Source organism: Castor canadensis, chromosome 7, assembly GCF_047511655.1.
Source record: "Castor canadensis chromosome 7, mCasCan1.hap1v2, whole genome shotgun sequence".
NCBI classification, from domain to species: domain Eukaryota; kingdom Metazoa; phylum Chordata; class Mammalia; order Rodentia; family Castoridae; genus Castor; species Castor canadensis.
In genome coordinates, this window is record NC_133392.1 from 130,839,636 (window position 1) to 130,853,177 (window position 13,542).

At 40.7% G+C, this 13,542-nt stretch overlaps 1 protein-coding gene across 3 annotated transcripts in view; it reads left to right on the forward strand.

Annotated features, from left to right (window-relative positions):
• The window catches only part of Zmynd12 (zinc finger MYND-type containing 12), a 35,844-nt gene that overhangs the window by 13,897 nt on the left and 8,405 nt on the right, over positions 1-13,542 (forward strand). For 2 of the 3 annotated variants that reach the window (XM_074080426.1, XM_074080425.1), the window contains exons 4-8: positions 6,610-6,779; positions 8,732-8,851; positions 9,114-9,236; positions 10,435-10,546; positions 12,169-12,311. In XM_074080426.1, the coding sequence (XP_073936527.1) occupies positions 6,610-6,779; positions 8,732-8,851; positions 9,114-9,236; positions 10,435-10,546; positions 12,169-12,311 (668 nt within the window). The remainder of the gene's footprint in view (positions 1-6,609; positions 6,780-8,731; positions 8,852-9,113; positions 9,237-10,434; positions 10,547-12,168; positions 12,312-13,542) is intronic. The other variant, XM_020171019.2, reaches the window with a different exon arrangement.

Consider the following 13,542-nt stretch of genomic DNA (forward strand, 5'->3'; position numbering starts at 1 on the left):
TTTTTTTGTTTTCAAGATAGGGTCTCATGAACTATTTGCGTAGGCTGGCTTCAAATGGGGATCTTTCTGATCTCTGCCTCCTGAAAAGCTAGGATTACAGGCATGAGCTACCCTTGTCTGGATAATATCTTTATAACCAAAAAAAGTTACATAATCAGAAAAAGTTACAGTTCAGAATCACACTTTTTACTTTGTTGCCATATGCTTTTCCTCTTCTTTCTAGAGTAGTTTTTCCAGCTTTCTTTAGCTTTTAGAGATTATGGATCAAATATTATAAAGCATTTCTCAATTTAAGTTTGTCTGCTGTTTCCTCATGACTGGACTCAGGTTGTGAACTTGGGACAAGAATATCACAGAAGCAGTGTGTTCTTCTCACCCCATCCTATAAGTTGGCACATGTTTTCAATTGTTTCCATTACTGATGTTCATTTTATTTTGTTTTTATCCACAGTCAACAGCAATCAGAAATTCCAAAAGAGAATCCCAGAAATAAGTAATTTATAAGTTTGAAATAACTATTATTACAGTATATTGTTATAATTGTCCACTTTATTATTAGTTATTATTGTTAATCTCTTGCTGTGCCTGATTTATAAACTATCATAGGCATGTATGTATAGGCAAGATATAGCATATATAGGATTTAGTAGTGTTCACAGTTTCAGACATCCATTGGGGATCTTGGAATTGTGTCCCCTGAAGATAAGAGGGTACTACTATAATAAAATGGTGGTTGTTTTAAGTCATTAAAATTTTGAACAGCAATAGATAACTTAATACTAGACCTGCAAAATTTAAGACTAATTTACATTAGATTATTCTGTGGTCATCCCACACCTCTTAAACCATTTAATTGCCTTCCTTCCTTCCCTTTCCTTTTTTAGACTGGGTCTCAACTATATAGCCCAGGCTGGCCTTGGCTTTTAAGTTCTGCTGCTTCCTCCTACATTAGGATTATAAGCATGTACCACCCCTCCAGGCCTGATCACTTGTCAAATGACACAGTCACAGCAATTTAAATATCTTTTTTTTTTTTTTTGTGGCACTGGGTTTTGAACTCAAGGCCTCCCTCTTGCTAGGCAGGTGTTCTTACCACTTAAGCCACTCAGCCAACCCTTTTTTGTGATTTTTTTATTGTTTTATTATTCATATGTGCATACAAGGCTTGGGTCATTTCTCCCCCCTGCCCCCACCCCCTCCCTTACCACCCACTCCGCCCCCTCCCTCTCCTCCCCATCCCCTCAATACCCGGCAGAAACTATTTTGCCCTTATCTCTAATTTTGTTGAAGAGAGAGTATAAGCAATAATAGGAAGGAACAAGGGTTTTTGCTGGTTGAGATAAGGATAGCTATACAGGGAGTTGACTCACATTAATTTCCTGTGCATGTGTGTTACCTTCTAGGTTAATTCTTTTTGATCTAACCTTTTCTCTAGTTCCTGGTCCCCTTTTCCTATTGGTCTCAGTTGCTTTTAAAGTATCTGCTTTAGTTTCTCTGTGTTAAGGGCAACAAATGCTAGCTAATTTTTTAGGTGTCTTACAGCTACACATCAGACAAAGGACTGATAACTAAAATATATAGGGAACTTAAAAAACTAAATTCTCCCAAAACTAATGAACCAATAAAGAAATGGGCAAGTGAACTAAACAGAACTTTCTCAAAAGAAGAAATTCTGATGGCCAAAAAACACATGAAAAAATGCTCACCATCTCTAGCAATAAAGGAAATGCAAATTAAAACCACACTAAGATTCCACCTCACCCCTGTTAGAATAGCCATCATTAGCAACACCACTAACAACAGGTGTTGGCGAGGATGGGGGGGGGTAAGGAACCCTCTTACACTGTTGGTGGGAATGTAAACTAGTACAACCACTCTGGAAAAAAATTTGGAGGCTACTTAAAAAGCTAAATATTGATCTACCGTTTGATTCAGCAATACCACTCTTGGGGATGTACCCAAAAGACTGTGACACAAGTTACTCCAGAGGCATCTGCACACCCATGTTTATTGCGGCACTATTCACAATAGCCAAGTTATGGAAACAGCCAAGATGCCCCACCACTGACGAATGGATTAAGGAAATGTGGTATCTATACACAATGGAGTTTTATGCAGCCATGAAAAAGAATGAAATGTTATCATTCGCTGGTAAATGGATGGAATTGGAGAACATCATTCTGAGTGAGGTTAGCCTGGCCTAAAAGACCAAAAATCGTATGTTCTCCCTCATATGTGGACATTAGATCAAGGGCAAACACAACAAGGGGATTGGACCTTGTGATGGTTTTTTTCGAGATAGGATATCGTGAACTATTTGCCCGGGACTGGCTTTGAACCTCGATCCTCCTGATCTCTGACTTCTGAGTAACTAGGATTACAGCTGTAAGCCACCAGCACCCAGCTTAGTTTAAAGATCTTAATTGTCTTTATTTGCAGTTCTAGAATCAGGCAGCACTTCAGTCTGTAAAGAAGAACAAGTGTCCCCAATGCTCATCTTAATTACTTTATTAAGGTGGTGTTTGCCAGTCTTCTCTGTCATGTATCTTTCTTGCTTTGCAGTTAATAATTATAATTTTAGTTTTAATTTTATGAGATAGTACTTTGAAACCATAGAAATCTCCCATTCCTTGTCAAATTTTCAATGTATTCATTCATTTATTTATATCAGTACAGACTCTTGGTTTCCTGTTTTATTCAGTGGGTTTTAATCCATTCTTATTATTAATTGAATGCTCAAATGGCCCCTGATTTGGCCAATGATAGCTCCCACTGAAGCTGCATCTCCTTGTTCTTTTCTTTGATCATTTTCCTGTTTTCTGAAACATATCTCCAAGGGGCTCTGATTTCCTCCCATGGAAAAGTAAATTTGGAAGCTAAGCACTGCATACTAGACTTACTCATTGGTATTGAGGTATTACTGCTCCCAGCCTTCTCAGGCAGGCAGAGTTAAGGAACATGTATAAATATAATAATGAATGTGGGTATACATATACATTACTTCTATATTTATTTCTGTGTGTGTGTCTCTCTCTCTCTATATATATATATTAATGTGTATCTGACGGGAGTCTATGCCAGTGCATCCAAATCCAGTACAACACCACAGGTTTCAATCTAATTTTATCCCATTCTACATATGTAGTTCCCTTCTCTGACAGTGAGAATGCTGGCTTCCATTTTCATTAATATATTTGTATATTTTATCAATTCCCTGTATGAAATAACTCTCCTTCTCAGACCTTATTCTTTCCCCTGTGGGCTGTGACTCCTCATTCTGGGCTGCCTCTTTTGCGTGGATCCCCTCCTCACTTGCCTGGACTTTCACTCCCCACATCAGGCTGTTTACCTGCAGGAATGCTCTCCTCACACCACTCGGGTCTGACACTCCATTTTGGATTGTCCTTCCTCCATACTGGTAGGAAGAGTATTAGACAAGGAAATACAGCCCGAGCTCTGAATACCTCTTACAGGGACCAGCTGTGAGATTTTGGAAACGTCAACCTGGCCCAAATCTCATCTTTCATTTGATCTGCTGCTCAATAACTGGTCTCCCCATGCCTTCTGTGACCTCTTATCAATCTGGTCTCCACACAAAAATGTGATTCAATAAATTCTTAAAGTAATCTAGAAGTCCTGCTTTTTTTTAGCCTTCCATGAATTCTTCACTTCAGGTCTCTCATTCTCTCTCATATTCTGTCTCTTTAACATTCTCTTCCTCTCTCTCCTTCCCTTCCCCTTTCCCTCCCTCCCTCTGTCTCCCTCTCTCTCTCTTCCATTTACATTGGCCTTCTCTCAATTCCTCAGAGGCATGGGAATGTTTCCTGGTTCTGGAAGGCTCTTTTGTACTCACTTCCTCCATTTCTCCTTCCTTCCCCTTCACCTACTTAGCTTCCAGTTGTCCCTTGGGTCTAGCTCAAGGGTTTCTACCCTTTTGTCTGGAAGCCTTCCCCAATCCCCCAGACTGGGTAGGCTATCTTTTTAATAACTTACTTAGACACCTCCTCCTTTTTTCTGAGCTGTCATATATTCATTGATATGATTATTTAACATCTGTTTCTCCTTCACTAGACAGTAAGCTTAGGGAGAAGTGGTTCTGTGCCCATTCATACTCATCACCAGGTCTTCACACCTGGCACAGTACTCAGTGCGGAGAAGGTGCTCAAAATATACTCTCACAGTGTGACACATAGACTGTGCTGTGTGAGCATGAGCACTTGAATCTGAGTGCTCTTCACAGGATTGTATGGGGATTAAATGAGTTCATGCTGAATGAAATGAAAGTGCTTTGAAAGCTGGAAAGTGCTGTTATGTGGAAGGTTTTACCACAATGCCAAGTCATTGATTTATACTCTTGCTAACCTTTCTGAAAGCCTAAATAAATCACATTCCTTGTGCACATGCTTCTTTCTGTTCTTGGCTGTTCCTTCAGATTGGGGTGGAAAACCAAGATATTTTGCCTTTACTTTCCTTTTTTTCTTTTTCTGTCTTTCTTTTTTCTTTCTCTTTTTAAGTAAAACTTTGAAATTTTAATCAGCTAGAACTGGCATCTTCTGTAACACAGCAAGGAGAAGCCACCCTACTCATTTTCCACCACTGTTGTCATCAGGACAAAGTTACTTTTTGGCTTGTAGATTGCTTCCTCTTCATATCTTCTCCTTTAATTCAGTGATGTAGGTTTACAACTAGCATAAAAGAATATTTAAATAGGAGCCTGAGAGGCAGGACAAAGAAGAGTAGAAAGTTGATCTATGAGGGGTGTGTGTCCTGACCTCCTGACTATATGTCAGTGCCATCTCTGCTGCAGCATCCAACACACAAAATCATGCACTCCTAGAGTATGCTAGGTCTTTCATTCAGCTCTGACAACTTCCCTAGGAGACAAGCAGGTAGCCAGGAAGCCACTACACATCTTTACAGCTAAACAAATTTTAAGTGTCAGGAGTATCTGAATATTAGAAATAAAAGCAAATTTGTTTTTTCTTACCTCCTACATCACTTAGCAATGGTGTGTTGTTCATTCCACTCCCTTGATGTCTCTCGTATCTATTCCATCTCCATTTACTGATTTGGTTCAGGCTCTTTTCAGTCCTTGCCTATTTCAGAAGTGTAGTAAGTCTTCTACTTTTCTTTCTCTCTTTCTTGTCCCTCCCCTACATTCTTTCCAGAGGATCTTTCTAAATTTAAATCTAATTCTCTCTTTCTGAAAATCCTCTCATTTTTGCCCACACACAGCCAATTCTTTAGTATGACTTCCTACACCCTCAGTGATCTGCACCTCCATCACGTAGCCTCATTTCCCGCCACTCTTGTCTCTCACACTGTGTTCCAGCCTCACAGACTTTTAGTTTTCCACACATAGCACACCACCTCATGTCTCCATGAGGTTGCACATGCTCTTCCTGGGATGCCTTTCCAGACAGAAAACTCCATGCCTCCTCAAAAGCCAGCTCAGACCCAGCTGACATGCTTCTTGCCCCTCCAGTGTCCCTCTTCACCTCATTCATAGAATTGCACACTTCCTCTTCTCCACACTCACACCAGATTACAAATACATGTTTTCATGTTGCACACGCAACCTCGTCCATGAGTTTTTCAAGGTGATGATTTTCACTCACCTTTGAATCCTTATCACTCAATGCAAGGCCTGTTACATAAAATGTATTACATTTGTATATAGATTTTAAAAATTGAGGTAAAATTCATATGCCATGAAATTCACCCTTTTAAAGTGGTTTTAGTATAGTCACAAGATTTTGTGACCATTATCACTCTCTAATTCCAGAATACTTTCATCACTTGTAAAAGAAACTCTATAAATGTGAACAGTTGCTCCCTATTAATGCATTCCTACCCACCCTTCTCAGGTCTCTTGCCACCACTATTCTACTTTCTGTGTCTGTGGATTTGCCTATCCTGGACATTTCGTGAGTGAAATCACAATATGTGACCTTTGGTATCTTAGCTTCTTTCACTTGGTATAATATTTTCAAGGCTTATCCATGTTGTAGCATTCTTTTTATGACTCATGGAATGGACATACAACATTTTGCTTGTCCATTCATCAGTTAATGGGCATTTAGGTTGTTTCTGCTTTAGGCTATTACAAATAGGCTGCTATGAACATTCATGTACAGGTTTTTGTGTATCAATAAATATTTGAGTCATTAAAGATCAGGTACAGTGGCTCATGTCTATAATACCAGCTCCTCAGGGAGCAGAGACTGAGGAGCCAGCCAGGACAAAATGTTAGTGAGACCCACCATTTCAATAAATAAACCAGGTGCATGCCTGTGTTGCCAGCTACTCTGAAGACATAGGTAGGAAGATTGGAAGATTGTGGCCCAAGTCCAGCCCTGAACAAAAACTTGAGACCTTATCTGAAAAATAGCTAAAGCAAAAAGGGCCAGAGGTATGACTTAAGTAGTAGAACACCTGCCTAGAAAGCACAAGGCTCTGAGGCCCTGAGTTCAAATTCTAGTACTGCAAAATTAATTAATTAATAATTGGGTCAATGAGTAAATGAATGAATGTGTGATTAACTCATATTTCATCAGGTGTTATTTGGCTAGAATATAAATTAAAACCTTCTTCACTGCTTTTGGGCAGGTCTGGGCCGGATCATTCAGGCTGAAGAATACCTATCGCAAGCCCAGTGCACAGTCCTCAAGTCAACTGAGTGTAGTAACGCCACTCATTCTTTACTGCATCGGAACCTGGGACTTCTTTATATAGCCAAGAAGAACTATGAGGAAGCCCGTTATCACCTAGCCAATGATGTAAACAAGCTGAATTATCATTCCTGAGAACAGCTCTGTTTACTTTTTTATTTTCTACTAACTGAGCATTTCTGTAAAACTTTCTGTTACATGGTATTAGCAGGAACACATCTTACTACCTGAGTTCAAGCCTTCCACTTCCTAGCTATGCAACCTTGGCCAGGTCACATCTTCCACAGACCCCAGTTGCTCTGAGGATAATAAGGGAGATAGAAAAGCAGACTGGTTAAGAGAAGGGCTTTGCTTCTAGCCCCAGCTTCTAGCCACATAGTCTGGGACAAATTATTTAACCTCATTCATCACTGTAAGACAGAAATCATAAAATAGTCTCTGCCATGTTGGATCATTGCAAAGATTAATAATAGAATAATATATGTCCGTACAGTACTTTGGCTATTTTTAAAAATAACATTGACATTTCTACTTCAGAGTGTGGTTATTAAATTTAAATGAGCTAGATCTATAAGAAAGCACTTATAAACTATAAAGGTCTGTACAAATGTTAGATAGGATCATGAGTATGATAACTGAGCTGTTCTTCCAAAACTGAGGTTTCTATTAGAATTTCTGTATTGGAAAATATTTTAAGATAGAAGAGTTCCTGAGCCTGAAATCTGGGTTTAGTTGGGTCATACTTCAGTCTCCATATATGTTGGCTCCTTTTTTAGCCTTTCCATGCAACACTCCCTCTAGTTGCCTGCCACTGCACAGTGCCCATAAATTCATTCTTATGCTGGTTATTCCCCGTGTTCCCATGCCCCAATCCATTCTCTGCCCTACTCTCTGCCCTGGGAGGCTGACCTCCATGAACTACACAATCTGGACTATTGCTGTCTGGCTTTGGTTGGGTTTGAAGGGGAGGCGTGGCAAGGGAATCAAATGTTGGAGGAGAGAGAGGTTGGGGTATTTATTCTGTCTATTGCCTTTTTACCCCACCCCACCTCTGTCAGGGACAGTCAGTGTTCGTTCCTCTCTGGTCACACTCCTGTCAAGTGGCTGTCTTCTGAAGTGCTAGTTCTGGCTCGACCCTCTTTCCCTGGTTCTCCCCCTTGCTTTTCAAGGTATAGGGACAGTAATGGTTTCTTGTTGGTGGCTGTCCCTGCTGCTTCAGTAGCCTTGTTGGTTCCTTAACCATTCCCCATCTCATTTCATTAAGCTGTATTCGGGTAATCTCTTGAAGCTGCCATCTGTTTCCGCCTGGACCCTGACTGGTACAATTCCTTATTCGTGTTTCTTCTCTGTCTTTATGTCCTCCAACAAATTAAGAAGGGCACATTCTGCCTTGAGTTGAACGACACAGTTTGAAATTAGATCAAGTGCATATGCCTAAACCTAGCTTTCTTTTCTTTCTTTCTTTTTTTTTTTTTTTGAGACAAGGTCTCTGTAGCCCAGGCTGTCCTTGAACTTGCAGTCCTCATGACCCAGTGTTGGGATTACAGGTGTATGCTACATGCCTGGCCTTTTTTTCTTTAAGTTATAACCTTACTCATATAAACCATCAAATCACCCATTTTAAGCATATAATTCAATGACTTTTAGTACATTTACAGTAGAGTTTTATAAACATTAGAATAATCAAGTTTTGGAATATTTTCTTCACCCCAAAGATTCCTTATAGCCATTTTCAGTCATTTCCTATTCTCAGCTCCAGGCAACTACTTTCTGTCTCTGTAGATTTATCTTTCTGGACATTTTATATAAACAGAGTCACATGTAGAAATTGCATCTGACTTCTTTCACCTTGCATACCTGGTTTGGGATCCATCCATGTTGTTGCATACATCAACAGTTCTTTCATTTCTGAGTAGTATTCCATAAACCATAGCTTGTTTATCTGTTCATCGCTGATCGGCCTTTCACTTATTAGCTATTTGGCTATTGTGAATAATGCTGCAACAAACAATTGTATTTAAGTCTTTGTGTGTACACTTGTTCACATTTCTCTTGGGTAGGTACCTAGAAGAGGACTTGCTGGGTCATATAGTTCCTCTTTAATTACCTTTTTGAGGAACTGCTATTCCAAGCTGTTCCAATGGAGGCTGCCTCATTTTACCTTCCCTCCAGCAATATGTGTGAGTTTCAGTTTCTCCTTATTCTTGCCAACACTTGCAATTTTCTGTCTTTTTGATGATAGCCACCTTATGGGGTATGAAGTGAAATGAAACCATTATGATTTCATTTTGCATTTTCTAATGGAGAAATGTCTATTGAGATCCTTAGTTCAGTGTGCTTACATTGGGCTATTCTTTCCGTTATTCTGAATACAGTCCTTTATAGATATATGGTTTGCAAAGGGAACTCAAGCATTCACTCTCCTTCTTCCTCCTGCAATAGATTTATTTTGCCAGTTGTGCATTTGGAACAGAGGACATCAGGACTTCAGGAGGATACTTCCACCTGGCTAATATCTTCTATGACCTTAACAAGTTGGACTTAGCAGACACACTATACACTAAGGTAAGCTAGGTAACATGGTAACTGAGCCTTGACACATAAACCTGGTATCCTATATTTGGAGCCAGGTTATTCATGAGAAACATAACATAGGGAGATGCTCAGACAGGTGAAGTGACTTGGCCAAGCTTACATAGCCTGATTCATGGTATTGCTCCACTTTTCTTTCTTATTTCTTTTGTTTTTTGTAGTACTGGGGTTTGAACTCAGGGCCTCACACTTGCTAGGCAGGTGTTCTGCCACTTGAATCACTCCACCAGCCCTTTTTTATGTTGGGTAGTTTCAAGAAAGGGTATCACAAACTATTTTCCCGGGCTGGCTTCAGACCTTGATCCTCCTGATCTCTGCTTCCTGAGTTGCTAGGATTACAGGTGTGAGCCATTTGTGCCTGGCTTTTCTTTCTATGTCTTTACTACCAAAATAGACTAATCCTTAGCATCCACAGGGTGATTAACAATTACTGACAAATCAGTAAAAGCCAGAGCTTGTGACAGGCTATGTCACACCCAGGGGAGCTAGCTAATGTGGCGCATTGTGGTATGCAACTATGAAGGAGGGCTTTTCGAGGAATACTTATCAATGCCCTGTGAAGGGATCAAGTACATTTAAAACAGAACTTAAAGATTCTGTCTCTATGTGTATATATTTTTAAACTGTTTCCAAGGCTTAAAGTGTCAGTTACATTCATTTAGTGACACCTCGTTTAGCCAGCATCCATCTCTGTGCGTGTGTAAGCCCTCATGGCATGATTGTTGCTTCATATTTTAGACTTAGAAAGGGGCATTTTGGTGGAGCTGAAAAGCAATGAGTTTTGGAGTCAGACCTGGGTTTAAATCTTGGCTATGCTATTTAACAGCTCTTCCTAAAAGCCAAGTGTGATCACAACTTCTCTGAGCCTCAGTTTATTTACACGTAAAATGGGAATAGTAAGAGCATACCCCATGAATGGTAGCCATTGATATTAGACCTTCCAGGGCTGCCCCCAATGAGCTTGCCACATTCCCTTTGCAGCCCATCCCTTGGTATATGCATTTTGGCCAGGCCTGTTTGGGCTTTTAGGGCTACCTCTCTATCCCCAGATGCAGTAAGAGAGGGACCTCCAGACTCAGGACTCCTGGCCACATGTGCCGCACTCCCACCTGGCCTGTCCAACAGCTGAGGTCTGGCCTGCACGTCTGATTGCCGTCTCCTTTCCAAACAGGTCTCAGAGATCTGGCATAAATATTTGGACAATCACTATCAAGTCCTCTCAAAGGATCGCATCCAACAAATAGATTTACTGGGCAGACACTTTGTAAATGACACTGGCTTGGGTAAGTGGCAGTTCTCCCTTGAAAGCATAGCAGTAACTTCATCTACCCAATCTACTAGCCTTGCCTTTAACAGGGAGAGCAGCTGTTTTCATCATGGGAATATCAGTGCCTCCTTCCCCATTTTGCAGATTGGGAGAGATTTTACCAGTGATAGGAAGAATTCAATTCCCTATCATCACAGATAGCCCCAGTGGGCTAATAAGGAGCAGATTTGGAGGAAAAAAGACCCTGTCAGAATCCCTGTGGTTTCTGCAGAGCATGCATTTCTTGTGTGTTATCCCTCTAGGGCATGTAAGACAAAAAAGATTCTTGCATAGAAGTTGCCACTAGTTCTGATGCCTTATTTTCCTCCTTTACGGAACAGTGAGCTCTTCAATGACAGAGCCAAATTCTATTCATCTCCATCCCTAGGCTCAGCAAAGGGCTGAGTGTGGAGTAGCATTCTATACAGGGTCATGCCTCTGAGATCATAGAGATGGGATCTAGTTTCTGCTCTAAAGAGACTTCCAGTACAGATGGTGATACAGAACCTGCGTGCAATAACAAAAGCACATTTCTACAAGCACAGATTATATTACAAGATGAGTCCCAGAATGAAGAAGTGGAGACAGGTGGGTGGTGTTGAAGAAGGGTAATTTTTTGGAGGAAAGAATTTTTAAAAATTAGTAACTTTATTGAGTTTTCTGTCATTATAAAAGTGATTCAGAAAAAAATTTTTAAAAAGTAATTCATGTTATAGCAGAAACCTTGGAAATCATAGATATTCAAAAATAGCCAACCTTAACATTATGGTATATGTGTTTTTTTTTAAAGCTTATTACTTAAATATGTGCTTTTTTTTTGTTATATTGGGGATTGAACTCAGCACTTGCTAGGCAGGCGCTCTACCATTTGAGCCACTCCACTAGGCCTTTTTTGCACTGGTTATTTTTGAAATAGGGTCTAGTTTTATGCCTGGGTTGGCCTGTTCCATTATCCTCTTATTTGTGCTTCCCCATGTAGCTGGGGTGACAGGTATGAACCACTGCATCCAGGCATTGGTTGACATGGGGTCTTGCAAATATTTTGCCTGGGCTGGCCGAGATTTCTGCCTCCCAAGTAGCTAGGATCATAGTCATGAGTCACCACACCTAGCCTAACTGTGCTTTTAAGTACCTGCCCCTCAGTAACTGCTCAAATGGTAAAATAGTGTAGGAATGAAAGCCACTGAGAAAATAGTAAACAGATTCATGTGAGGAAGCCAAAAGACTGCTGTTTAAGCACCTTTGCACTTGGGGAGAGGAAGTAAGCTGCTGCAGCCAAGTGGAAAATGAATTGATCCAGCATCTAGCGGTGACAAACTCTCTGTATTTAGGAGCCCAAGAGTTCTCGAGTTCAGGGTCTGAAAGAGAGAATCCTTAGCGACTTTGCAACTTGTGGAAGAGTAATTTTTAAAGCAGAGCTGGAGAGCTGCCTGCAGCTGTCCCATCTCCTGCTGTGAAGAACTTGCTGAGATGTGTGTTGTTCCCATCAGAGATCCTGTGAGAATGCTGCAACCCAGCAGGTGCCCTACCAGCTGACGGCAGTGATAAGGGCAGGTGCAACTGCCCAGGGATTGTTTCTTTCCTCCCCTTCCAATGCAGATGAAGCTCAGGAAGCAGAAGCCATTCGGATCCTGACTTCGGTCTTGAACATTAGAGAATCTACTTCTGCCAGAGCTCCCCAAAAAACTATCTTTGTTCTGAAAACCTTGGTCATGCTCTACCACCTGATGAATTCTTCAAAGGCAAGTTTTCCCATCCGAAATGGGCGTAGAAGTGATCTGGTTTTTTATTCAGCTGTGTTTTACCCAATCCCACTAGCTGTTGCCCTCAGAGTAAGCCCTCACTCTAAAATAGTTCATATGTCATGACATTTCTCATTCGTTAAGTCCAGCCTATATACCTGTACAATCCTGGAAACCTGGATTGTCTTTCCTCAAGGGAGACTTCCTAGGGTTACAGAGGGGAACTGCATCCAGGGCAGTTTTGGGAAGTCCACATGGCAGGATGTCTCCAGCTGGTCTTTACATATGTAGTAAAGAGCATAGTTCCCTATGTAACTGAGCAGAATTCCCATTGCTGCAGGGATTCGAGCAGTAATAAGCTGCCATGAAATGGTTAAAAATGTAACAGTTTCTCAGTATTTATTTTTTGTCAGTCACTGGCTTATGCACTTTACATAACTGTCATATTTAATTCTCACAGCCTTATAGATAAGGAAATAGGCAGAGAGAAGGTCTAAAATTGCAAAGCCCCACTCCCACTTCTGATGCTTCCAATCTCTGTTTCTTGCTTTATTTTGTTCCTTAGCATGTATCACTGTTGAAGATATTATCATATTTTACTTGTTTGTTGTTTTTTACTCTACTATATTGGAAGTTCCACGAGGAGAGGATTTTCTACCTGTAGTCACAGTACCTGGAATATAGTAGCCATTTAATATGTATGCATATATGTTTGTGTGTGTGCATCTGCACACATATGTATACACACACATATATGTTTTTGTTTTTTGATGGGACTGGGGTTTGAACTCAGGGTTTTGCGCTTACAAAGCAGGTGCTCTATTGCTTGAGCCACACCTCCAGTCCATTTTCCTCTGGTTATTTTGGAGATGGCATCTCACAAACTATTTTCCTATGCTGGCCTCTAACTGTGATCCTCCCAATATCAGCCTCCCAAACAGTTAAGATTACAGGCACGAGTCACCGGCGCCTAGTTCAATATATATTTTTCTGAAGGAAGGAAGGAAGAAAGAGAGGAAGGAATAGAAAGTCAGAGACTGTCCCAAGATGTCCTGTGGAACCTTTGGCCAAATCAAAACTCTGGGCCATATGCCCCCCAGGACTATCCCAGGATGCTAATTTACTCATAGCACTTATCACTTTTATGACTCTGTACCTTGATCTATAGGGCCATGTTTAAGACCCTACAGAGATCTCACTTTGCTAAGAAGGTGTACCTCTTTTTACCTGG